The 27,304-nt window shown below is 48.5% G+C and overlaps 1 protein-coding gene across 1 annotated transcript; it reads right to left on the minus strand.

The window, feature by feature from the left end:
* Window positions 1–19,475: 19,475 nt before the first annotated feature.
* Window positions 19,476–20,504, minus strand: LOC123080277 (E3 ubiquitin-protein ligase CHFR). Its single transcript, XM_044503187.1, has one exon. It carries the CDS (start codon window positions 20,368–20,370, stop codon window positions 19,621–19,623), a length of 750 nt encoding a protein of 249 aa, XP_044359122.1. The 5' UTR covers window positions 20,371–20,504; the 3' UTR covers window positions 19,476–19,620.
* Between the last annotated feature and the right edge of the window lie 6,800 nt (window positions 20,505–27,304).

Consider the following 27,304-nt stretch of genomic DNA (forward strand, 5'->3'; position numbering starts at 1 on the left):
GTTTGACTGATAAAGATCTTCGTAGAATATGTAGGAGCCAATATAAGCATCCAGGTTCCGCTATTGGTTATTGACCGGAGATGTGTCTCGGTCATGTCTACATAGTTCTCGAACCCGTAGGGTCCACACGCTTAATGTTTGATGACGATTTGTATTATGAGTTTATGTGATTTGATGACCGAAGATTGTTCAGAGTCCCGGATGAGATCACGGGCATGACAAGGAGTCTCGAAATGGTCGAAACGTAAAGAATGATATATTGGACGATGTTATTCGGACACCGGAAGAGTTCCGGGAGGTACCGGGTAAAAACGGAGTGCCGGGGGGGTTACCGGAACCCCTCGGGGAAGTAATGGGCCAACATGGGCCTTAGGGGAGAGAGAGGGCACGCCACGAGGAGGTGCCCCCCCATGGGGAGTCCGAATAGGACTAGGGGAGGGGCGTTGTCGGTGTCAAAACCGGCGGATCTCTGGTAGGGGGTCCCGAACTGTGCGTCTAGGATTGATGGTAACAGGAGACGGGGGACACGATGTTTACCCAGGTTTGGGCCCTCTCTATGGAGGTAATACCCTACTTCCTGCTTGATTGATCTTGATGAATATGAGTGTTACAAGAGTTGATCTACCACGAGATCGTAATGGCTAAACCCTAGAAGTCTAGCCTATGAGTATATGGTAATGAATCTGTCCTATCCGGATTATTCTCTCCGGTTTATATAGACACCGAAGAGATCTAGGGTTACATAGAGTCGGTTTACATAAGAAGGAATCTTCATAATTGGTCTCCAAGCTTGCCTTCCACGCCAAGGAGAGTCCAATCCGGACACGGGTATAGTCTTCGGTCTTCGTGTCTTCACAGCCCATCAGTCCGGCCCATGGATAACAGGCCGGACGCCCGAGGACCCCTTAGTCCAGGACTCCCTCAGGCGCGACCCCCCTCTCCCTCTCCCTCTCCTTCCTTCCCCCTCTCTCCCTTTTGGTGGAATCCTACTAGGACTAGGAGTCCTAGTAGGACTCCCCTCTTGGGCGCGCCCTAGGTGTTGGGGAACGTAGTAATTTCAAAAAAATTCCTACGCACACACAGGATCATGGTGATGCATAGCAACAAGAGGGGAGAGTGTTGTCCACGTACCCTCGTAGACCGAAATCGGAAGCCTTAGCACAACGCGGTTGATGTAGTCGTACATCTTCACGATCCGACCGATCCAAGTACCGAACGTACAGCACCTCCGAGTTCAGCACACGTTCAGCTCGATGACGTCCTGCGAACTCCGATCCAGAAGAGTTGCACGAGAGAGTTCCATCAGCACGAGGCGTGGTGACGGTGATGATGTTGCTACCGACACAGGGCTTCGCCTAAGCACCGCTACGATATGACCGAGGTGGAATATGGTGGAGGGGGGCACCGCACACGGCTGGAATAGATCAACAGATCAACTTGTGTGTCTAGAGGTGCCCTCCTGCCCCGGTATATAAAGGACCAGGGGGAGGAGGCGGCCGGCCAGGAGGAGGGCGCGCCAGGTAGGAGTCCTACTCCCACCGGGAGTAGGACTCCCTCTTTTCCTAGTTGGAGTAGGAGGGGGGAAGGAAGGGAAGGAGAGAGGGGGGAGGAAAGGGGGCGCCACCCCCCCCCCCTCCTTGTCCAATTCGGACTAGAGGGGGAGGGGGCGCGCGGCCAGCCCTAGCCGCCCATCCTCTTCTCCACTAAGGCCCATCTTGGCCCGTTAAACTCCCCGGGGGGTTCCGGTAACCCCCCGGTACTCCGGTATATGTCTGAAACTCCCCGAAACCATTCTGGTGTCCGAACATAGTCGTCCAATATATCGATCTTTATGTCTCGACCATTTAGAGACTCCTCGTCATGTCCGTGATCATATCCGGGACTCCGAACTACCTTCGGTACATCAAAACACAAAACTCATAATACCGATCATCATCTAACTTTAAGCGTGCGGACCCTACGGGTTCGAGAACTATATAGACATGACCGACACACGTCTCTGGTCAATAACCAATAGCGGAACCTGGATGCTCATATTGGCTCCTACATATTCTACGAAGATCTTTATCGGTCAAACCGCATAACTTGGCTCCTATATAGACTTGGAGGAAGTGTTGCAGGTGAACTGAATGGATAGAGAAAACTTGTTTTGGAACATCAACTCTCCAGTGAATAGAGCTCCATTCCAACCAGTGAGGATGCCACCAGATGCCCCAATGGAAGGTAAGTATTCAAATTTATTAAATCTCTGTGGGCAAACTTTATGTATATATGTTAAATCAAAGGTCTCTCTCTTTGTTTCCTGTAAACACACAATCCCAGCAGCACTTTCTTCCACTTTTTGCCTGATAGCCAGCCACTTATCTGAAGAATTAATACCTCTGACATTCCAGTTTAGTATATTCCAGGTTCTGTTGTTATTCATTCAAAACCAAAAGTATATGTCCTTGTACACCAAGGTCCAACCCCTGGTGTATATCCCAATAATTGATTCTTCTTTGAACCACAAATAAAACATAGCTCATACAAGTAGTCACATCAGACAAGCATTGCACTGAAACAGAATTGAGCCAAAGCCAAAGCAACAAGTAATGCATAAGGAGAGCTTTGATGGCAGCAGATACAGCACAGTTCACTCTCACAAAAGGGTACCACAGGTTACATTCCAACCCATTACATTCAACTAACAAAAGATGTCTTTCAGGACAATCATGCACTGTGGAACAAGTTCTGAGATTAAGATTCACTGCAAACATATAGAAAGGACATTCCAAAAGAACAGCAGGACACTCTGCTATTCCAGTCCATCTGGTGTGGTCTTCTCATCATCACGCAATCTTTGCTTTGTAGTCCTCTCCAGTGGCCTTAGACACCTTGGCCACCTCCTCCTGCCCCTTCTTTTTAGGCTTCTTGGACAGCTTTTCTTGAAGTTCATCCTCAGCAACCTTACAGAAAGATTTAGTCAGGATTTTCACCACAGAATTCTGAGTAACTGGTGGGATAGCATTACATGGAAAACAGGATTTAGCATCACATGATTTTCTTCTATAGCCCATATTATCTTTCTTAATCCTGTCACTCCTTCTTACCTCTGTTTCCACCATAGGCTCTTTTTCCCTCCTTTTCCTTGAAATAGCTTCACCCAGTGGAAGAATTTTGTTTGGAGAGACTTGCTGAAGAGGACTGCCTGCCCCACTGGAGGAGTGAGTTGCTGGACTTACACCTTCATTTTCCTTACCCTTCCCCAGCAAGAAATATTTGCAGGTTGGTGCCTGGGAAGTAGAACATCTATCAGGTATATGAAAAAGCATAGTTTCCTCTTGTTCACAATTATCAGTCAACATTTTCCACACATCAGACTTTAGCAAGTGCATTGTCCAACCAAACTTATCGGGTGTCAACAACAAATGTATTATGAAGTTGAACCAACTTACTGGTATTTCAATTTTGAAAGTGTTTGCTGCTCCTTGGGTTGCTGGTGCAAAATGCTTAATCCAGAGATCAAGTCCTTCTTCAGACATTAAATGTGAACCATCAATAATTTCCAAAGCATGATTTTCAGCCAGTTCATGTAAATCAAACATAGTAGGAGAACCTGGCAAGGAAAATGATCCATAGTTACCTTTGTTGTTAGGATCTGAAGAGGTGCCAACATGTGGAATTGGGACATCTTCCTTGCCCTTGTCATCTGGAAGCAGAGCCTGTGGAGCAGTGACAGTTGCTCCAATCAAAGAGCTGGCAGCAGCAATTGCACCATCACTTGGAAAATCTCTCACAGCCTCATTCTGTCTGTCTATGACCATCTTAGGAACATAATTGCCAGTAACTTCCTTATCTCTACCATCATTGGGCCTATCATCCATGTGGCCCAGCTGTAAGTCAAGCTGAAGCTCTGTATCAGCAATATGAGGTACTAAAGCAGGCTCTAAGGCTAGAATCTGTTGCTGAGCATTGTCCATATTGTTTTGTGGCACCTGATCCTCCTCTTCTTCAATTGCATTATAGGCCAATGCAATGTTTAAGAGTCCTTAACCAAATTGAGGAACTGGCACTCCCTGATTGACCTCTTCACTGGTAGAGTGTGTAATGGAATGCAGACCATCAGAGAGTGAGACGGTTGTTGTAATGCTACTGTTAGGTGCCCCCTCTTCTGGCATTACTGGAATTTCAACTTGTTGTTGCTGGGGCTGAATAGGCTCCAGTTAAGGAAAAGCCCAGTGTTGTTCTTGCTCTGCTTGCTCCTCCCAAGCATCCCAGTCCTCATTTGGGGCATGAATATTGTCAATGGGCAGAGGTTGGAATCCTGGGAAGTCATTTGCATTTTGAGGTACAGGGTGTGGGTCCACACCATCAGGTGGAATGGGGTCTTCATCAGCAGGCCCACCACCCAACATTTCCTCCAGCAGCACTTCAACAGAGCAAGTCCAGGAGTCTTCTTCAAACCGCTCCCCTTCAGACCATCTTATGCTCTTTGGAATTTCGTCAAGCTCTGTCACTCTGGATTTTACCAAGATCTTGCCTTTGAGTGCATCCTCTTTCTCCCAGCTTATGATCTTACCCCATTTGGAAATAGCTGAAGCAATATCTTCAGTGTTGCAAAAATCAAAAGGAACACCCACAAAGAGCAACCAACAAGTCCTATTGAAATGAACCCTGCGCCAATTTCTGCCCTCATTGTGTTTGGAAAATGAGATGAAAACATCTCCAAAAGCATGTGGACCCTGTTGAATGAGCCTATCTCTATCCCTGACGTGCCTGAACTGCACATATGCCTCTCCAAACGGGCATGGTTGTATTTCCCTAAATCCAACTTGTGCATCTCCTTGAAGAAACTCTTCCAGAACCTCACGAACATTTGGAAAAAATACCTCGTCCGGGTGTGGATGAACATTGCCAATCGCCCAGTCTTCATGTCTTCTCGGGCGATGGGGTACTATTGCACAAGAAACCCGAGTTCGTCCCTCAATCGCCTGAACCTGGAAGCCATGCGGGACAAAAGGAAGAGGATCGATGGGGATATTGGCCATCGCAGTCGACTCCAGCAGGGAGGCGACCAGAGCCCTCTTCGTCGACAATGGCAGCAATGGCGAGCTTGCCGAGGCGTGAGCAGAGGTGGAGGCAGAAGCAGTGGTGGAGACAGAATAGGCAGGTGAAGTGGAATGCGAGGAGGCAGGCGACGGTCTCGGCTTGAAGTTTGGGAAAAAATCCTTGACCAGCTCCTTAAATGATGCCACCTGCCTAATCTGCACCGCCGGCCCAATACAATGGAACCAGGATTCAACCTCTCCATCCGCCCAAGCGTTCTCTGGTGGGCTTGGGAAAGAACTAAATGGAATAAAAGGCCAAAGTCCAGTCAAGTTTGGAACAATGCAAAAACGGGCGTAGTGGCCGTTGGCCCCGCATGCATGGCAAACCATGTGATTACGTGTAATGGTACGTTGCACTTCATTGTGCACCAATTGAGGCCTGACCGAGGCAGAATTAATCTGTAATGAATTGTGGTTAATGCCCTGAATACTGCCCTCATGATTGAGCCCCGATAACCGCTCGAAAACTGATCTACCGTCTCTGACCACCGTGGAGTAGCTCCGCTGATCACCGGAGTGAGGAACAATTGCCTTGCCCGCCCTACCCACCAGAGTCCATTCCTTGTCAAGCTCAGGATAGTAAAGAGCTTCTTCCCGGCGCCAGTTTGGGCCACCAAAGTTCCAAAGGCTAAAAACCAACTCAAAATCCTTTTCAATGATTCTACCCACATTATATTCTCAAAACCTACAGACTTTGAAGCTACTGGGAACTTGTAAGATTTGTCCCGTAGGAAACGAACTCGAAATCCTTGGGCATAGCCACCAAACGTGGCAAGAAGAGAAACACTAACCGTGTGCACATAAAGCTTGAAAGATGCTCGGCAAAATGATACCACCATGGTGAACTCCTTTTGATGAAATCCCGGAGAGAAAACCACCGGGTGACCAAACTTGGTCCTCATCTCCACTTGAAACTTCTTCCCACGGTCGAAGTTGAGAGAAAAGGGCACCATCTTGAGAGGAGGGTGGCTACCAGGGCCGGAGTGGCCACTGGTAGGAGTTGAGTGGCCGCCGGGGCCGGAGTGGCCGCCGGCGCAAGGAGGGTGGAGCGCTTTAATCCAGATATTCCTTAGCAGTCCCGAGATTCGATCGTCGGTATCTCAATACCTAGTTCAATCTCGTTACCGGCAAGTCTCTTTACTCATTCCGTAATACATCATCCCACAACTAACTCATTAGTTACAATGCTTGCAAGGCTTATAGTGATGTGCATTACTGAGTGGGCCCAGAGATACCTCTCCGACAATCGGAGTGACAAATCCTAATCTCGAAATACGCCAACCCAACAAGTACCTTTGGAGACACCTGTAGAGCACCTTTATAATCACCCAGTTACGTTGTGACGTTTGGTAGCACACAAAGTGTTCCTCTCTTGTTTTTGTAAATATTATTAGTTCATCGGTCCCGATTCAGCCTATTATGAATGAACATGTTTGCAATGACAATTAGAGATTATAGTTGCTCGTGCCATGCTTGATTAGCTATGAGTTATAATGGTTTACCTTGCGTGCCAACATGCTATTAAAATGGTTGTGATGTGGTATAGTGGGGTGGTATCCTCCTTTGAATGATTTAAGTGACTCGACTTGGCACATGTTTACACATGTAGTTGAAACAAATCAACATAGCCTTCACGGTTTATGTTCATGGTGGATTATATCCTACTCATGCTTGTACTCAATGTTTATTAATTTTAATGCATGTTCATGACTGTTGTCGCTCTCTAGTTGGTCGCTTCCCAGTCTTTTGCTAGCCTTCACTTGTACTAAGTGGAATACTGCTTGTGCATTCAATCCCTTAAACCCCAAAGTTATTCCATATGAGTCCACTATACCTTCCTATATGCGGTATCTACCTACCGTTCCAAGTAAATTTGTATGTGCCAAACTCTAAACCTTCAAATGAAATTCTGTTTTGTATGCTCGAATAGCTCATGTATCAACTAGGGTTGTCCGTATCTTCCATGCTAGGCGGGTTATTCTCAAGAGGAGTGGTGAAAGAACATGCGGTGCCCCCATGTTTGGTTTTGGTAATTGATGACAATCTCTATGGACTAATGGTTGCCTTGAGTTATATTTGAAGGATTTGTCCATAGGCATTTCTTGAAGTTCATGTGTTGGTTTCAAGGAGTTTATGTGGTGACCAAGGTATTATTAAGGAATTATCCAAAGATTGGTCATGTGAGAGTTGAGCTTATTGCAAGCATGTCTTGGAGAAGAAGATTGTGTGATCATTCATGTATATCTTCAAGACATCATCCAAATGAAGAGAGTTGAAAAGATTCATGGTTGATCAAGACTAAGTCAAGAGTGAATCAACTTGATCAACTCACAAAGCGTAGAAGATGTACCGAGAGGGATCAAGCGATCCCATGGTGTGGTAAGCATTGTCAATTACGCTTTGTGTACTAACCCATGATCTTCGTGAGAGTTCTTTGTGGGGTTAGGTTGCGGTGTGCAAGTTCAAGTGAAGCATCATGAAGAGATCAAATGCTTGAAGCTTGCCGTCCATTGTGGTGACAATGGACTTGTGAAGATGTTGCGGTGTGCAAGTTCAAGTGAAGCATCATGAAGAGATCAAATGCTTGAAGCTTGCCGTCCATTGTGGTGACAATGGACTTGTGAAGATGTGCGGAAGAGTGGCTCACCCATAGTGGAGCATGGGGGAGCAATCAACTAGTCTTCATCGAGCCAACGCAACCAAGAAAGGTGGTCCAACTTGAGGGAGTCAAGATCGTCATCATCTAGCTCAAGTGGACCATGTGCAAGGCAAAGGTTTTCTCTTGATAGGTTTTCTATTTTACCGGTCTCATGATGGTAGTTGGGAGACCGGGTTATAGGATCGATTGCCGTACTATCAAGGGGGGCTCTCGATGAGTAGCTTGATCGTATCGTTCATAGAGAGCTCAAACCATTGCATCCTTGCATCATCTTTTTTGGTTATTGTTTGGTTCTTCTCTTTGTGAGTTTTGGAGCTTATGGTCATCTTGATGACAAGCTCGAGTTCATCGAAAACGGAGTTCACTCGCATCTTCTATGATGTTTTCGATGTTGGAGGTTATGCCGGTTCTTCACGGTTGGAGGTTTCACTCCTCTATTTGTTGGCACTCCTCTATTTGTTTTGATGCTACTCGTCTTCCTCTATCCAACAAGCTTGATTTTGCTCAATTCGGAGCTCATATGCAGAAGTTATGGCAGTTTTGGTTTCCTAGCGGTAGTACCGCGGGCCGGAGCGGTAGTACCGCTTGGGTGCTACAAGCGTTAGTACCGCTCTAGAGCGGTGGTACCGCTCCTGAGCGGTAGTACCGCTGGTAGCCCCCAGCCGTAGTACCGCTGCGGTCTCGTGCTAGTACCTCCTCGATTCGAGGGGTCTTTTTTCGTGTCGGGTTTTACGGTACTAGCCACGGCAGTGGGGGCCGTTGTACCGCTCGTATGCGGTAGTACCGCCCTGCCACCGCGGTAGTACCGCTCTGGGCCCAGCGGCAGTACCGCGAGGGGGAGCGGTAGTACCGCTTATAGGGGCAAGCGGTAGTACCGCTGGCCAAGCGGTAGTACCGCTCTCTGCGGGGCTGAAGTGGGGGTAACGGTTGGATTGTTCCCCCCACTATATAAGGGGGTCTTCTTCCCCATTCTACTTTATCTCTTGAGCTCGTGTTCTTCCCCCATTGTTGACCTTCTTCGAGCTTGCTAACTCTCAATCCCTCCATGGATTCTTGCTAGTTTTTGAGGGAAAAGAGAGAGGAGATCTAGATCCACATTTCCACCAATCACTTTCTCCTCTATGTGAGGGGAACCCATTGGATCTAGATCTTGGAGTTCTTGGTGTTCTCCTTCTTGTTCTTCCTCTCATTTTCCTCCCTAGCATTAGTTGCTTCGGTGGGATTTGAGAGAGAAGGACTTGGGCACTCCGTGTGCCCTTGCCATTGCATTTGGTGCATCGGTTTGAGTTCTCCACGGTGATACGTGGAAGTTACAAGTTGAGAAGCTTATTACTCTTGGGTGCTTGGTGCCCTTGAGCTTGTTCCTCTTGGGTGCTTGGGCGCCCTAGACGGTTGGTGGTGTTCGGAGCTCAATCATTGTGGTGTAAAGCTCCGGGCAAGCGTCGGGGTCTCCAATTAGGTTGTGGAGATCGCCCCGAGCAATTTGACGGGTTCCGGTGACCGCCCCCAAGGGTTGCCAAAGTGTACGGGTTCGGTGACCGCCCCCAAGGGTTGCCATTTGTACGGGTTCGGTGACCGCCCTCAAGGGTCCCTTAGTGGAATCACGGCATCTTGCATTGTGCGAGGGCGTGAGGAGATTACGGTGGCCCTAGTGGCTTCTTGTGGAGCATTGTGCCTCCACACCGCTCCAAACGGAGATTAGCATCCGCAAGGGTGTGAACTTCGGGATACATCGTCGTCTCCGCGTGTCTCGGTTATCTCTTACCCGAACCCTTTACTTATGCACTTTACTTTGTGATAGCCATATTGTTTCTTGTCATATATCTTGCTATCACTTAGTTGTTTGTCTTGCTTAGCATAAGTTGTTGGTGCACATAGGTGAGCCTAGTTGTTGTAGGTTTTGTGCTTGTCAAATTAACCGCTAGGTTTATTCCGCATTTGTTCAAGCCTAAACCGTAATTATTTTAAAGCGCATATTCACCCCCCCCTCTAGGCGACATCCACGATCTTTCAAGTGGACTCCGCTCCTCATTCACAAGAAAATGGCTGGTCACCGGGATGCCCAGTCCCATGCTTTATGCAAACTAAATCAAAATAATTGCAAACAAAACTCCCCCTAGGACTGTTGCTAGTTGGAGGCACTCGTTGTTTCGAGCAAGCCATGGATTGATGCTTGTTGGTGGAGGGGGAGTATAAACTTTACCATTCTGTTTGGGAACCGCCTATAATGTGTGTAGCATGGCAGATATCGCCATCTCTTGGTTGTTATGTTGACAATGAAAGTATGCCGCTCAAAATATTATTTATCTCTATTTGAAAACTGAGCTCTGGCACCTCTACAAATCCCTGCTTCCCTCTGCGAAGGGCCAATCTATTTACTTTTATGTTGAGTCATCACCCTCTTATTAAAAAGCACCAGCTGGAGAGCACTGCTGTCATTTGCATCCATTACTATTAATTTATATTGGGTATGACTATGACTGGATCTCTTTTACCATGAATTACAATGTCTAGTCAGTCCTTGATCTTTAAAGGTGCTCCGCATTTATGTTTTGCGGTCTCAAAAAGGGCTAGCGAGATACCATCTTGTTATATCATATCATGATTGTTTTGAGAAAGTGTTGTCATCCGAGATTTATTATTATGGCTCGCTAGTTGATTATGCCATTGATATGAGTAAACATGAGACCTAAGTGTTATTGCGAATGTGGTTAGTCATAATCTTTGCTGAAAACTTGAATGCTGGCTTTACATATTTACAACAACAAGAGCAAACAGAGTTTGTAAAAGTTTTTCTTTATCACTTTCAGTTTATCAACTTAATTGCTTGAGGACAAGCAAAGGTTTAAGCTTGGGGGAGTTGATACGTCTCCGTCGTATCTACTTTTCCAAACACTTTTGCCCTTGTTTTGGACTCTAACTTGCATGATTTGAATGGAACTAACCCGGACTGATGCTGTTTTCAGCAGAATTGCCATGGTGTTATTTATGTGCAGAAACAAAAGTTCTCGGAATGACCTGAAACTCCACGGAACATATTTTTGGAAAATATTAAAAATACTGGAAGAAGAATCCACGTCAGGGGGCCCACACCATGTCCATGAGGGTGGGGGCGCGCCTGCCCCCCTGGGCGCGCCCCCCTGCCTCATGGGCCCCCTGACGCTCCACCGACCTCAACTCCAACTCCATATATTCGTGTTCGGGGAGAAAAAAATCAGAGAGAAGGATTCATCGCGTTTTACGATACGGAGCCGCCGCCAAGCCCTAAAACCTCTCGGGAGGGCTGATCTGGAGTCCGTTCGGGGCTCCGGAGAGGGGGATTCGTTGCCGTCGTCATCATCAACCATCCTCCGTCACCAATTTCATGATGCTCACCGCTGTGCGTGAGTAATTCCATCGTAGGCTTGTTGGACGGTGATGGGTTGGATGAGATCTATCATGTAATCGAGTTAGTTTTGTTAGGGTTTGATCCCTAGTATCCACTATGTTCTGAGATTGATGTTGCTATGACTTTGCTATGCTTAATGCTTGTCACTAGGGCCCGAGTGCTATGATTTCAGATCTGAACCTATTATGTTTTCATGAATATATGTGAGTTCTTGATCCTATCTTGCAAGTCTATAGTCACCTACTATGTATTATGATCCGGCAACCCCGAAGTGACAATAATCGGGACCACTCCCAATGATGACCATAGTTTGAGGAGTTCATGTACTCACTATGTGTTAATGCTTTGGTCCGGTACTCTATTAAAAGGAGGCCTTAATATCCCTTGGTTTCCATTAGGACCCCGCTGCCACGGGAGGGTAGGACAAAAGATGTCATGCAAGTTCTTTTCCATAAGCACGTATGACTATATTCGGAATACATGCCTACATTACATTGATGAATTGGAGCTAGTTCTGTGTCACCGTATGTTATGATTGTTACATGATGAACTGCATCCGGCATAATTCTCCATCACCGATCCAATGCCTACGAGCTTTTCATATATTGTTCTTTGCTTATTTACTTTTCCGTTGCTACTGTTACAATCACTACAAAACCCAAAAATATTACTTTTGCTACCGTTACCGTTACTTCCATATTACTTTGCTACTAAATACTTTGCTGCAGATACTAAGTTATCCAGGTGTGGTTGAATTGACAACTCAACTGCTAATACTTGAGAATATTCTTTGGCTCCCCTTGTGTCGAATCAATAAATTTGGGTTGAATACTCTACCCTCGAAAACTGTTGCGATCCCCTATACTTGTGGGTTATCAAGACTATTTTTTGGCGCCATTGCCGGGGAGCATAGCCGATCAACGGGCAAGTCAACCAAAGTAACACTACTATCAGCGTCCGTCTTCCTCTTGAAGATCCATTTATTTTCTATGGCTTGCCGATCAACGGGCAAGTCAACCAAAGTCCACACTTTGTTCTCATACATGGATCCCATCTCAGATTTCATGGCCTCAAGCCATTTTGCGGAATCTGGGCTCACCATCGCTTCTTCATAGTTTGTAGGTTCACCTTAGTCAAGTAACATGACCTCCAGAATAGGATTACCGTACCACTCTGGTGTGGATCTTACTCTGCTTGACCTACGAGGTTCAGTAGTAACTTGATCTGAAGTTTCATGATCAATATCATCAGCTTCCTCACTAATTGGTGTAGGTGCCACAGGAACCGGTTTCTGTGATGAACTACTTTCCAATAAGGGAGCAGGTACAGTTACCTCATCAAGTTCTACTTTCCTCCCACTCACTTCTTTCGAGAGAAACTCCTTCTCTAGAAAGGTTCCAAATTTAGCAACAAAAGTCTTGCCTTCAGATCTCGGGAATTGTCTTATTCATCCCTTGCATGTTATAGTTCATCTCTTCCATCTTGCAGCTGTAGAACTTATTGGAGACTTCATATCTCTCAATCCGGGCATTTGCTTGAAATATTAACTTCAACTCCTGGAACATCTCATATGCTCCATGACGTTCAAAACGTCGTTGAAGTCCCGCTTCTAAGCCGTAAAGCATGGCACACTGAACTATCGAGTAGTCATCAGCTTTGCTCTGCCAGATGTTCATAACATCTGGTGTTGCTCCTGCAGTAGGTCTGGCACCTAGCGGTGCTTCCAGGACGTAATTCTTCTGTGCAGCAATGAGGATAATCCTCAAGTTACGGACCCAGTCCGTGTAATTGCTACCATCATATTTCAACTTTGCTTTCTCAAGGAACGCATTAAAATTCAACGGAACAACAGCACGGGCCATCTATCTACAACAACATAGACAAGCAAGATACTATCAGGTACTAAGTTCATGATAAATTTAAGTTCAATTAATCATATTACTTAAGAACTCCCACTTAGATAGACATCCCTCTAATCATCTAAGTGATCACGTGATCCAAATCAACTAAACCATGTACAATCATCATGTGAGATGGAGTAGTTTCAATGGTGAACATCACTATGTTGATAATATCTACTATATGATTCACACTCGACCTTTCGGTCTCAGTGTTCCGAGGCCATATCTGCATATGCTAGGCTCGTCAAGTTTAACCTGAGTATTCCGCGTGTGCAACTGTTTTGCACCTGTTGTATTTGAACGTAGAGCTTATCACACCCGATCATCACGTGGTGTCTCAGCATGAAGAACTTTCGCAACGGTGCATACTCAGGGAGAACACTTATACCTTGAAATTTAGTGAGAGATCATCTTATAATGCTACCGTCGATCTAAGCAAAATAAGATGCATAAAAGATAAACATCACATGCAATCAATATAAGTGATATGATATGGCCATCATCATCTTGTGCTTGTGATCTCCATCTCCGAAGCACCGTCATGATCACCATCGTCACCGGCGCGACACCTTGATCTCCATCGTAGCATCGTTGTCGTCTCGCCAACTATTGCTTCTACGACTATCGCTACCGCTTAGTGATAAAGTAAAGCAATTACAGGGCGATTGCATTGCATACAATAAAGCGACAACCATATGGCTCCTGCCAGTTGCCGATAACTCGGTTACAAAACATGATCATCTCATGCAATAAAATATAGAATCATGCCTTTGACCATATCACATCACAACATGCCCTGCAAAAACAAGTTAGACGTCTTCTACTTTGTTGTTGCAAGTTTTACGTGGCTGCTACGGGCTGAGCAAGAACCGTTCTTACCTACGCATCAAAACCACAACGATAGTTCGTCAAGTTAGTGATGTTTTAACCTTCTCAAGGACCGGGCGTAGCCACACTCGGTTCAACTAAAGTTGGAGAAACTGACACCCGCCAGCCACCTATGTGCAAAGCACGTCGGTAGAACTAGTCTCGCGTAAGCGTACGCGTAACGTCGGTCCGGGCCGCTTCATCCAACAATACCGCCGAACCAAAGTATGACATGCTGGTAAGCAGTATGACTTGTATCGCCCACAACTCACTTGTGTTCTACTCGTGCATATAACATCTACGCATAAAACCAGGTTCGGGTGCCACTGTTGGGGAACGTAGTAATTTCAAAAAAAATCCTACGCACACACAGGATCATGGTGATGCATAGCAACGAGAGGGGAGAGTGTTGTCCACGTACCCTCGTAGACCGAAAGCAGAAGCGTTAGCACAACGCGGTTGATGTAGTCGTACGTCTTCACGATCCGACCGATCCAAGTACCGAACGTACGGCACCTCCGAGTTCAGCACATGTTCAGCTCGATGACGTCCCGCGAACTCCGATCCAGCAGAGCTTCACGGGAGAGTTCCGTCAGCACGATGGCGTGGTCACGGTGATGATGTTGCTACCGACGCAGGGCTTCGCCTAAGCACCGCTACGATATGACCGAGGTGGAATATGGTGGAGGGGGGCACTGCACACGGCTGGAATAGATCAACAGATCAACTTGTGTGTCTAGAGGTGCCCCCTGCCCCCATATATAAAGGACTAGGGGGAGGAGGCGGCCGGCCAGGAGGAGGGCGTGCCAGGGAGGGGTCCTACTCCCACCGGGAGTAGGACTCCCTCTTTTCCTAGTTGGAGTAGGAGGGGGAAAGGAAGGGGAGGAGAGAGGGGGAAGGAAAGGGGGCGCCCCCCCCCCCTTGTCCAATTCGGACTAGAGGGGGAGGGGGGCGCGGCCAGCCCTAGCCGCCCCTCCTCTTCTCCACTAAGGCCCATCTTGGCCCATTAAACTCCCCGGGGGGTTCCGGTAACCCCCCGGTACTCCGGTATATGTCCGAAACTCCCCGAAACCATTCCGGTGTCCGAACATAGTCGTCCAATATATCGATCTTTACATCTCGACCATTTCGAGACTCCTCGTCATGTCCGTGATCATATCCGGGACTCCAAACTACCTTCGGTACATCAAAACACAAAACTCATAATACCGATCGTCGTCTAACTTTAAGCGTGCGGACCCTACGGGTTCGAGAACTATGTAGACATGACCGAGACACGTCTCTGGTCAATAACCAATATCGGAACCTGGATGCTCATATTGCCTCCTACATATTCTACGAAGATCTTTATCGGTCAAACCGCATAACAACATACGTTGTTCCCTTTGTCATCGGTATGTTACTTGCCCGAGATTCGATCGTCGGTATCTCAATACCTAGTTCAATCTCGTTACTGGCAATTCTCTTTACTCGTTCCGTAATACATCATCCCGCAACTAACTCATTTGTTACAATGCTTGCAAGGCTTATAGTGATGTGCATTACCGAGTGGGCCCAGAGATACCTCTCCGACAATCGGAGTGACAAATCCTAATCTCAAAATACGTGAACCCAACAAGTACCTTTGGAGACACCTGTAGAGCACCTTTATAATCACCCAGTTACGTTGTGATGTTTGGTAGCACACAAAGTGTTCCTCCCGTAAACGGGAGTTGCATAATCTCATAGTCATAGGAACATGTATAAGTCATGAAGAAAGCAATAGCAGAATACTAAACGATCAAGTGCTAAGCTAACGGAATGGGTCAAGTCAATCACATCATTCTCCTAATGATGTGATCCCGTTAATCAAATGACAACTCATGTCTATGGCTAGGAAACATAACCATCTTTGATCAACGAGCTAGTCAAGTAGAGGCATACTAGTGACACTCTGTTTGTCTATGTATTCACACAAGTATTATGTTTCCGGTTAATACAATTCTGGCATGAATAATAAACATTTATCATGATATGAGGAAATAAATAATAACTTTATTATTGCCTCTAGGGCATATTTCCTTCACTAGGGGACGGCCGGCCCTCCCCTCCTCCCTCCTTTATATACGTGGGGAGGGGGCACCCTAGAACACAGAAGTTGATCTTTTAGCCGTGTGCGGTGCCCCCCTCCATAGTTACACACCTCGGTCATATCGTCGTAGTGCTTAGGCGAAGCCCTGCGCCGGTAACTTCATCATCACCGTCACCACGCCGTCGTGCTGACGGAACTCTCCCTCGGCCTCAACTGGATCAAGAGTTCGAGGCACGTCAGCGAGCTGAACGTGTGCTGAACGCGGAGGTGTTGTACGTTCGGTACTTGGATCGGTTGGATCACAAAGACGTTCGACTACATCAACCGCGTTACTAAACGCTTCCGCTTTCGATCTACGAGGGTATGTGGACACAGTCTCGCGCTCGTTGCTATGCATCTCCTAGATAGATCTTGCATGATCGTAGGTAAAAATTTTGAAATACTGCGTTCCCCAACAATTTTTTCACAAAATGATATGTATCCGTGCTCCAAGTGCATCGACTGAGTTACGCTTGACGCAGAATTATCCTCCAAACGGATATTTTACGTACAGTAATTTCAAAATGAAATAATACAATGCTCAAATGATAGTGCCTTCTATAATTACGCTTGACGCAGCAAAGATACACAGGACTCTAGAAATGCAAAAGAACATGAGCTGCATATGAATGACATGGAAGAAGCCGAGATACCTTTGCAAAGGATAGCAGGCTGACACCAAGCACAATCGTCCAGCATAGATGGCATGAAATTTACATTGTCTGTGTAGTAATGCAACATGCCTATATCAGCAAGCATGTCTACTAATCACCTATAATAGAGTATCAACAGAGTGCAGTGAAACAAGATACCAGAATATCTATTTACAACCCACATATTCAAAAATCACAAAATTAATGTCTTTATGCATAATAAAACACCATATATTTTTTTCTTAAATATATCCAAAGCTTTTAGGCTAAATATTAGTACTATATACCATGAAGAAGGATTACTCCAGTAGACTTTCCAATCATCTTCACATGGCTGATGCTAATGAGTCCATCCCTGCTCTTATCACCTATATAAAACAAAGACCATCAGTTACAAAAACCACATTATACAATCCATGAAACATAGGAGGGATCTCAGGGGCAGGAGGAGAGGGGGATCTCACCTTGGCTCCGAGACTGTTGGGTGCCGTCGTGGAGGTGCTCTGAACCAGGAAACACCAATAATAACCACAAAGGACTGGAAATAACCACTTCCATGTAACTGAGAACTGAAAAAAAGATACAAAAAGGAAAGGTGGATTGAACATTTTCTCACAAAGCGTATAGAATTAATTCCTTGGATAAAACAATACCATCACACCAGATAAACCAACATAAGATCATTTTGATTAACGGAACCATAAACACGTTAGGCATAGAACCTCAATTATCTTCCTAACCAACCATGTGGGCTATCTAATCCCTAAGATAAATAAATAAGCAAGGATCAATCAAAACAAACCAACACCGCTCAGATTTGTAGCATTAGTTGAACCAGTGATTAAGGAGCGAGAATGTGTCCCTTATGAAAAAATAGCATTAGTTGAACCAGTGATTAAGGAGCGAGAATTTGTACTCAAATTTAATATGTGTGGTATTCAAAACTACTAAACTCTAGTGTCAAAAGAGATGTGATGCATAGACCTTTTCAGGACCTTAACCTTGTTTGGATAAATGCTCAGGTTTAACATCATATTTCAGGATCCTAAAGCATTCCAATCTTTTCTCTAAAAACTGACCATATGTGCGAACCCATGCATAACAGTCCTAAGTTGGACAACACTCAATCTTAGTACATAGGAAAATCAAAGGATAATAAGCAGGCCACGGTATTTCATACCAAATGAAGAGATACTAACCGACTGGACTGGAGTCATCCTTGAAGTTTGAGATCTGCAGAATATGCCCCCTTTGTGTAAAATTAAGAAGTTCTTCCAGAATACGCCCATCTGCAGAAGCCTATGAACCACTACAATTGTCTTCAGTGCTACCTGTACGCTGCAAAAGATGGGATGGCGAAAATCAATTGACTGCTTATAAGATTCTGAAAGATAGGAGAGGCTGAGGGCTAGAGCAGATCAGAGAGGAGGAGGATGGGACGATGAACTCACCGGAAAAGGAGGAGGCCAGTCCGATGCGCCCGTGCAAGGCTGTACCTCATGGCCAGCGGGAAGCGGAGCCACGCATGGGGTCGAGGGAGGAGACGAAGAGGAGCGGCCGGAGTCCACCAGAGCCGCGGTAGCCGGGGCCGGGGCGGGACGTTAGGGTTTGGGCGGCGCCAGATCGGAGGGGTGGAAGGAAGAGGTCGTGAGGGGAGGAGGCCGGGCGGCGGCGGGGAAGGAGGAGAGGGAGGCGCGGGTGCGGGAGGAGGAGGCGGCGCGAGGGGTGGAAGGAGGAGGCCGTGAGGGGAGGGGGCCGGGCAGCGGCGTGGAAGGAGGAGAGGGGGCGCGGGTGGGGAGGAGGAGGCGGAGCGAGCGGGAGAGGAGCCGGCCAGGGTTGTCTCCATGGGAGCAGCCCTTTTATACCCCCAGTGCGCGAAATGAAGAAAATGCCCCCGGCGGGGCAGGCTATCTACGCGCGGTGGCACGACCGGGGCTGACACGGTTTATTGCAACGGTCTCAGTTTTTATCCGACGGACGAGGTCAACCGTGGGCGCGATCCAACGGCCGAAAACGCATCAGGAACGAGATCGGACGGCCCATATGCTCTGAGCTCTGAGGAGGCTCGGTGCTCCCTTCGTTTCTTCTCTTTTGATTCCCATTGCCAATACCAACTTTCCCCCTTTCAAATAGATTCTTTTGATATAAGTAGTTTCGTTGTTATGGTGTCTTCCAAGGATAAATATTGTTTTTTTAACAGGGGCTTCTACAGTGCACACATGCACGATATACATCCACCCTCCTTCACGGTCACTTGCAGCATGGTCAAATACACAAGACGTCTTTCTCAACAAAAGAACAGACACACACAAGAAGACCCCATCAGAACAGAAGCGCGCAAGATGCTTGGTCATATCTCCTTGGAAAAAATTGTAGCTGCAGTGAGCTAGCCATCGACTTATCATGATCGCAACTGACACTGACATGAACACACTGTTATGAACATAACAATCCAAGGAAGTCTTCCAGACAGACAAGGCAAATTAAACTAAGGATCACAAGCGTGCAGTTGCTCCTACCCAGCCATAAACAAACCGGAGTGGATCGAACGGTCCAAAGCCGCACTGATTGATGTTGGTTTTTCGCATGCGAATTAATGCGCGTCCGAACAAGAACAATGACACCATACGCTCTCTGTCAATCAGTCACAACTTTTCCAAAATTTTAGCGGGAGGAGACGTCTTCGTCGACTACGAGGCGCTTACGGTGATTTAGTAAAATCTCATGATGGTATGCCGATTCGGTCTCTCGGATGTGCTCAGAGAGGTAGGGTGTGCGCATGTGCGTTCATAGGATTGAGTGTATGCGTGTTTACATGAGCGCTTACGCGTACTGTGTTCGAAGAAAAACCGTTTCAAAATTTACATCCATTCCCAACATTGTTTCTTATTCCAAACAAATTAACCCATGACTGAACATCGGCGACATGCAACTATGCATGGCAGAGGATCCAGTTCAGAAGATGTGGAGGATGTCCTGGATGAAGACGTTGCAGAGCGGGCAGTTGCCGCGGGTGTGCCGGAGCTCGCGGGAGCAGAGGCGGCAGAAGGTGTGGCCGCACGGGATGAAGGCCGCGCCCTTGTGCCGCACCATGCACACGCAGCACACCTGCAGCTCCTCCTCTTCTTCCTCTTCGTGGCGCTCGCCGCGACCGTCCTCGTCGTTGTCCTCGACCGAGCCGCACCGGGACGCGCCGCCGTCCTCGCCCGCTTCGTCCCAGTGGCCGTCGGCCTGCTCCATCAGCGTCATGAGGGACGTCGACGCCGCGGCCGGCGGCGGCAAATCATTGTCCTCCGCCTCCTCTTCGACGTCGCTGCCGCCCTCGTCGTCGACCACGGCGCGAAGCGACGGCGCGCGGGAGAAGGCGGCGGACGCCTCACCGGACGTGTAGTTGCTCTTGCCGCTGCTTCTCGGGGCGGCACGGCTCGCCGCAGCGCTAGGCTTGGTCTCCGACCCCGCCGCGTGCCACGCCCCCGCGGCGCGGCGGAGCCAGAGCCGGTGGCGCAGCGGCCTCCAGTTGATCGCACCGCCGGCCCCGCCCTCGCCTCGAACGTCCCGGTCGATGGCGTCCATGAGCGTGCACGGCCTTTCCTCGTCGTCGTCGTCGTCCGGGATCCTGAGGAAGTCGCGGATGGCCGGTTCGGCGGGCGTGGAGAGCTGCTCCTTGAGCGTCATGGCGCGCCGCAGCTCCGGCCGCCGGTCCATCGGCAGGCCTCGATCGGCGGCACGGCGTCTCGTTCGCGTCGGGGGGTGGTGACTGCGGTGGTTGAGAGGACAGAGAGGCGGGCTGCGGTTGCGCGCGAGTGGGGAGGACGGGAGACGCCGTGGACTGGAGCGGGTCTCGCGGGGTTTTTAAACCCTGGAACGCAATTACCGCAAAGGCGCGCGGATGGGAGCTAAATTACGCTGGGTGCCACGCTAAGTCTGACTTACTACGGGCGCCTGGCTTCCACCATGCTATTGGGCAGTGGAGTAATTTGCCCACTTGATGTACTAAAATTTGACAACGGAATCGCTGGAGGTCAAGAAAACTATTTCGAAATCCTGTACTTGCAAGTCTGCCCACTTGTGATCTAAATTTTGACGACGGGATAGCTGGAGGTCAGGAAAACTATTTCGAAAATGGGTACGTACTTGCAGATTGCTGGTGAATGTGACGGTACGTTGTAGTAGAGAAAATATAGCAGCGCCTGCCGCTTGAACAGTGGGTTTTCAAACTTTGAAGAAACAGAAGTACTGGAACAGTGCGCGCACGGCACGGACGTACGCGATGCGTGCAAGCAACGGAACCTGGTACGTACCACGGCAACAGGAGCGGGCTCACTTTGTTTACTGTCGCCCAGGCATGCATGAGAGTTGGTGCTACATGCACCTCGAAGTAATTGTGGTCGCGTCGGCCAAGATGAACCTCGCCTCCTATTTATTTGCCAAGATGGAACTGCATCGCCATTCTGGGTTGATGAGCGCGCACCTGGAAGTGCCGTGCGTACTGCCTAGTATCTATTTTCTGTACACTGTTAGCATGATGCTGTAGACACTGAACATTGCTGTTGATTTGCAGTAGGCACTGACTGAACATTGCTGAACTGAAGCCCTGCGCACCTAACCCAACCCGGTTTTGGCCTGCATGTGTATAATATGCTGTAGCGAACGTATGTACGTAGAGGACGCGCGTTGGTTGGTTGGTTGGCCGGGGTCCGCGACAGGAACCGAAGCCATTGATTGTATCTCTACTCCGCTGTAGTGTAGCGAGCGTGCGTGCGTACGTACGCAGCCAGCCGTGTATTCGGCTGGGTAATGAACCCCCTCCCCGTCGTACGTCCACGTCCGCTACTGCAACCACTAAGGCAGCTACGTCTGACTGACCTATCCGCAGCATTGCCCGTCTGTCCAGCACTGTATGGCTACGCGCGTGGCCCGCACGCAGACAGCGGGAGGAAAACCAGGCGAGACGATGGGACGATGGTCCGATGATAGCACCGTCTCAACTCCCACGACGGATGGTAGTATACACTGTATACTGCGTGGTGAACCTGAACCTGGAAGGCAAGGAAGGAGGCGGGGGCGCGCGCCGTAGCCCGTAGGTGGTGGCATGGCCGTGGCGATGGCGACGGCGACGATGCGCAGGGGAGGACGCGTCTGGCACAGTCTTCTCCGCAGGCCCGGGAGCGACCGACCGCGACGCGCCCGTGGCCACCGTCGTCTCGTCGTCGTCGTCGTCGTCTGGCCCGTGATCGAGGCGGAATCATCGGGTCGATGGGGCCTTCGAGTTTTGGCGATTTCCTCCTAGCTCGCCTTGGCAGCCGGCCAGCCTGTGCCCTCTGGTCGATCGGTGTCACGTACGCTTACATTCCGTTGTGGGGTTTACGGATTTTGTTGGTATATACTCCTACATTGCCACGCTACGTCGGGCCTCGATCGAGTTCCTGCACAAGGCCTCAACATATATCTACCATTCTTAAAAAGTTGCTCCCTACTTCTCCCTATTCTGTCAACATGCAGCCCGTCCACATCATCATCTAGCCATGTCAGCAATTCCTCCTGATTTTCCTCGTCTATTTCACCTTAACTATCGCGAGCATGAGTGCAATAGATAATTAGCAAAAAACTGAACGCAAGCGTCCATGCGTCCCTTGCTTGCCATGCATAATAAACGATACTCCCTCCGTCTAGGTGTGTAAGTCACATTAGAAGGTGCATCGCGACCTAGGTGCAAGCTGATTGGAAGAGAAGAAAATTTGGACTGGTTCTCCTTCCAATCAAACTGCAGATTTCTTTCTTCTAAACGTAGCATTTAATCGTAGCAATTAAGAGGATGATGTTTTAGCTACCCACGCAGGCCCACGTACTTCTAGCATGCAAAGCCGCTTTAATTTATTGCCTAATCAACGCATAGACGTGCTGCATGCATTGGCCATTACCTGAGAAAAAAACAGGAGAAAATGAGTTTTCGCTGGAAGATAATGAGGCATAGGAGGCAAAGCTCGCTGGCGAACAAGACCGGGAGGGAATCGAGACGGAAAATTGATGAACGGCGCCTAAACGTTTTGGGAAAACCTGATTTTCGTAAGGTGACTTACACACCTAGACGGAGGGAGTAATCAAAACTTGGATGCGTTGGTTTCACAGATATAGCCATTAATATAGAAAACTGCTAACTATGTACACAGGACATGAATAAGGAAATTGCTTTGACTAATGAGAACAGTTTAATACTCCGACGACTAGGTTCCTTCGTCTTCCTGAAGGAATAAATCTCCAAGGGTTCCCTACAAAAATCCCAACTGATTCTCCCATATATATATCTCTACCCCCCTCTCATACTGTGCCGCCGCCGGCCATGGGTCCATAGACGTTGGAGTCCCGCAAACTGCTGCCATAATACTTGAATGTGTATGCCCCTGGTTTGTTCACATCCGCAGTCGAACACCACGTCGAGTGGCACCGTCCACTCGAACGCGACAACCCGCACCCTTCTGGCCGGTCAGATCTCCGATGAGCACTACTACTCGCAAATCAGCTGGCACTGGTCGTGATCTTCCGACTCACGTCCGGTACACTCCCAAGAAAGGCGCCATCCTGGTGGTGATTCCGGACCAGTACATGGTCGTCGAGCGCTTCTGCAGTGCTCGCCACGGCCTCCACCGCTTCTCGGCGCGAACGCCGACGCCGGGTACGCCTACGCGTGGGTGGGTGATGCCGAGCGCGAGTGCCCCGGCCAGTGCTCGGGTATGCCCAATAGTTTATGGACTGGTATTGCACTGAAAGAGTGTCAGGTTCTCTTACCTTCTACTCATGTGCTCATGTATTTTTATGCAATGGAAAACATAGTGATTTTTTAATCAAGTACTTCCTCCGTAAACTAATATAAAAGTGTTTACATCACTAAAATAGTGATCTAAACGTTCTTATATTAGTTTACAGAGGGAGTATATTGGATGCATGCCATCATTCTATTTTTGTTCATGAAATGCTTCCATGGATTTTCAAGGAGATTACCCGACGCTTCTATTTTTGTTCTCTTATCTGCTAGCGAAGGCTTGAGATCTGCTAGCGAAGGATTGACAATTTGTCCCTAGGCTCCCCCGAGTCGCCTACCCGCGCCGCCGGCGGACCTCCCCCCACCCCATCCCCTGCTTCGCCGCCGCCGGAGGGGACGCGGGCTAAGCCGCGCGTACTCCAGGGATGGTGGCGGCGGGGCTCTCACGGCTGGCGTTCTCGCGGATCCGAGGCGGCGGCCTCTGCTCAGGCGGACGGTGGGCGTCGGTAGCAGCGCCACGCGACGGATGCCGCTCGGTGGTCGGCGCTGAGCGCGGATCTGGGTCGCCCTGCGCGAGGTGAGGGCGCCCGGAGCTCTGCTCGGCCTCGGGGCCGCGGTGCCGGCCTCCGTGCTCCGGTGGTCCACCTTGGGTCGCGCGGCGGCGTCCTGCCCATGGCCTCGCCTCCTGATGGTTCTGGGCCAGCCGCGGTTCGCGTTGGGGGTGGATCTTGAGGCTTGGTGGTGATGTGTTTCGCTGGACTGGCTGAATCCGATTGGATCGGCCCATGGTCGTCCGGCTTGGGGCAGAGGAGGGTGGTGGCGGCTCGCTGCTGGAAGCTAGGCTGTGTGCTGTAGGTGGGGGTGGCTGCGTGGAGGAGGGGTGGTGGGCGGTGGAGGTGCTGCAACAGCAAGGTTCGATCCCCCCGCCTTCAGTCTGCATTGCGGGCGCTTTGGATCTGGCCTCCCGCAGGCGTGCGGTGGCGCGCGTGGGGCGCGTCGGCGTGCCTGATGTATGACTGTAGCCCGGAACCATGGTGGTTCTTGGCCTCGGGCAGCGCCCCTCTGCTCCTTGCCTGCATGGTGCTTGGTGGGGCACGGTGGCTCACGTTGCGTCCGGTGGCTCTGCGTCCGGCCGGCCATTGGTGGATCTGGCGTCGAGTGCTGAGTTTGGACGTCGGTGGTCTCCGCGAGGTGCGGCTGGCTGAGGCGGTTCGTCGTGCTTCTTCATCGTTGGAGGGTTCGACGGCAGTGGTGGTCGGCTGCCGTCTTGCTGTAGGGATGTGCTCAAACTCCGGGTGAGAACCCTGCATCGGCTCTGTTGATGCCGGCGGCAGCAGCGTCTACGGACGTCGTTTTTCTCGTAGGAGGTGCCATCGTGGAGCTACATCACCTACAGTTCTTTGTTTGTGGTCTCCGAGTGAAAACCCAAGATCGGGCTTGCCGGATCGGATGACGGTGTTGTGTGCTCGACAACACTACCTCCTTGGAGGCGTCGTCTTGGAGACCCAAACAACGGCTTCTGTTGCTGTGTGTGGTGATGTGTGGTGCGTTTGGTGGTGGTGGTGCGGCCTGCTCAGGACTGAGGGTGGTGTGTTCTTCTTCAGGTGTTTCTCTTCGACTGTCCTACGTGTGGTCTCCGGCCTGCTACTATGCATGCTCATGACCCTGTTCTGTTGAGGCGAGCCTCGGGCTCTTGGTCTCGTCTTGGTTCACCTTTGCTCAATGATGACGCAATGACGCCTCCCCGACTTGCTAATCGTCTTGAACTTCCGTGACAGAGCGCTCAGTCAAGGTTCGTGTTAGTTTTGGCACAAGGTTCGTGTTAAGCTTTGGCACTCGTTGATTGTGGATGCTCCTCTGTTGTGCCGTGGGGTTTGATACGCACGCCGGTGCGGTGCGTTAGGCTGTTTATAGAGTCTTGGTATTGTGATCCCTCGACGCACCCCTCATCTACCTGGTCCTGTTAGTATGCTAGCTAGGTCTTGCCTTATGTTGGGCGTCATGTTCCTCTCCTTTCCTTATAACACTTGTTACTTGTCTGGTTTTTGGCTTGGTTTTCCTCATAAACGGGGTCAATTTGTTAAGGTTTTCGATCCGGTTTTCCTTATAAACTGGATCACTCTTCTAGCATTATGGCCACTTTGAGCAATATATTCAGGTGGAGGGACTCCTCCCCCGGTGATTCTAAAAAAAAGGGGGGGATTATCTTTATATCTTCCTAAGTGACTTGCAGCTAGCAATGCTGGATTGGTATCTATACCTTTTTTTGCAACGAGGTAACTATGCACTAACTCTTTTTGTATGATGATTGGTTGTTAATGTTATACACTAATATTGGATTGATTTTTTTCTGCCATAGTATGCTGCTTGCCAGCCGTTTCTACACTGGAGCACCTTCAGTCATTTGTGCACCTACAGATGTGTAATCCAGATTATATATGTTTGATATTTTTCGACAAAACTGTAATCTTAATTTTAAGTGACACCATTAGTTCAATGGCAAAATCTGTCCGAGCATTTTATATGCCTTAGGTATTGTGACAGGATTAATGTAAATACTTTTGCCTCTCTTCATAGCCGTCTTAAATCACCACATTAGTTCTCATAATGACCAGTAACATCTTATTGCAGAGGTTACATCTTCTTCAAGTTTACTAGTGATTGAGGCGCCATCATGTGGCGTCGCTTAAGAGAAAGCTGTGTCCACGTTTTCATTTAAAGAAAATACATAGAGTCCTCGAGTCCTCGCCTCCTTCTAAAAAACATGTCAAAAAAAATATCCTCACCTTCATCTAAAAAAAGGTAAACAAGAAAAAAGAAAAAAAAATACCACAACAACCTACCAGCGAGTGCCACTTTGCATAATCAACCATTTAAAAAAATACCAGAGGTCCTCATCTTCATCTAAAAAAATACATTTAAAAAATGATCCATGCCTTCATCTAAAAAAAATTGCAAAAGATTTCTTACGTGGCCAACCAGCTTGCGCCACGTGGCATAGCTGGTTGGCTGCCCTTCATGTGTAGCTTAATGGTTTGCAAAAGCTTTCTCACCGCGGCCAACTAGCTTGCGCCACGTGGCATAGCTGGTTGGCCGTCCTTCACGCGTAGCTTAATGGTTTGTAAAAACTTTCTCACCACGGCCAACCAGCTTGCGCCATGTGGCATAGCTGGTTGACCGGCCTTCACACGTACCTTAATGGTTTTAATGCGGGGCTTAAAGGGAGAGCGCTGAGTTACATAACAATCTTGCATTATTATACCCGTGGAGTATCACTATGATAGTACCTTACATCCTTGTGGTTGGTGTAGCATCTTATGCTTAGGTAGTTGGTAGTTACTCGCTTGGAAAATTATATTATGTTCTGTATATACTTCACCGGTGGTCAGTAGAAAATAATAAGACATGCATTTTGAGGTTCTAATGTTTGTGATCCTGAACCTGAATATTCTCTATAATTATATTATGTTTTAGAGATTGCTTCCGCTTAAGATTTTCCATGCGCATTATAGCCGCTTTTTACAAATTCCCGCCGCAACGCGCGGGGTATCTTTTAGTGTACCTAGGGATGAAACCAGAGCGGAAACGAGCGGAACTAGACGCTATCAATTTTTTTTTACAAAAGCAAAAATGAATACAGAAATGCGGAAAATAGATTACTATCGAAAACAAACACAGGGCGAATACAATGCGGAAACGGCAACAAAAACAGGTGCTTAGAGCATCTACATCCGGGCGTCTCAAACCCGCCTCATACACTCGGGCAGGCCGCGGGGTCATGATTTTTTGACCCAGACGGGCTCCTTAAACAGGCCTCAAACGTCTGGACTGACCGACACCCTTCATATCCAGCCCAAATATGGGGTGGATATGGGGGTG

The sequence above is a fragment of the Triticum aestivum genome, chromosome 3D, assembly GCF_018294505.1.
Source record: "Triticum aestivum cultivar Chinese Spring chromosome 3D, IWGSC CS RefSeq v2.1, whole genome shotgun sequence".
In the NCBI taxonomy this organism is placed as follows: domain Eukaryota; kingdom Viridiplantae; phylum Streptophyta; class Magnoliopsida; order Poales; family Poaceae; genus Triticum; species Triticum aestivum.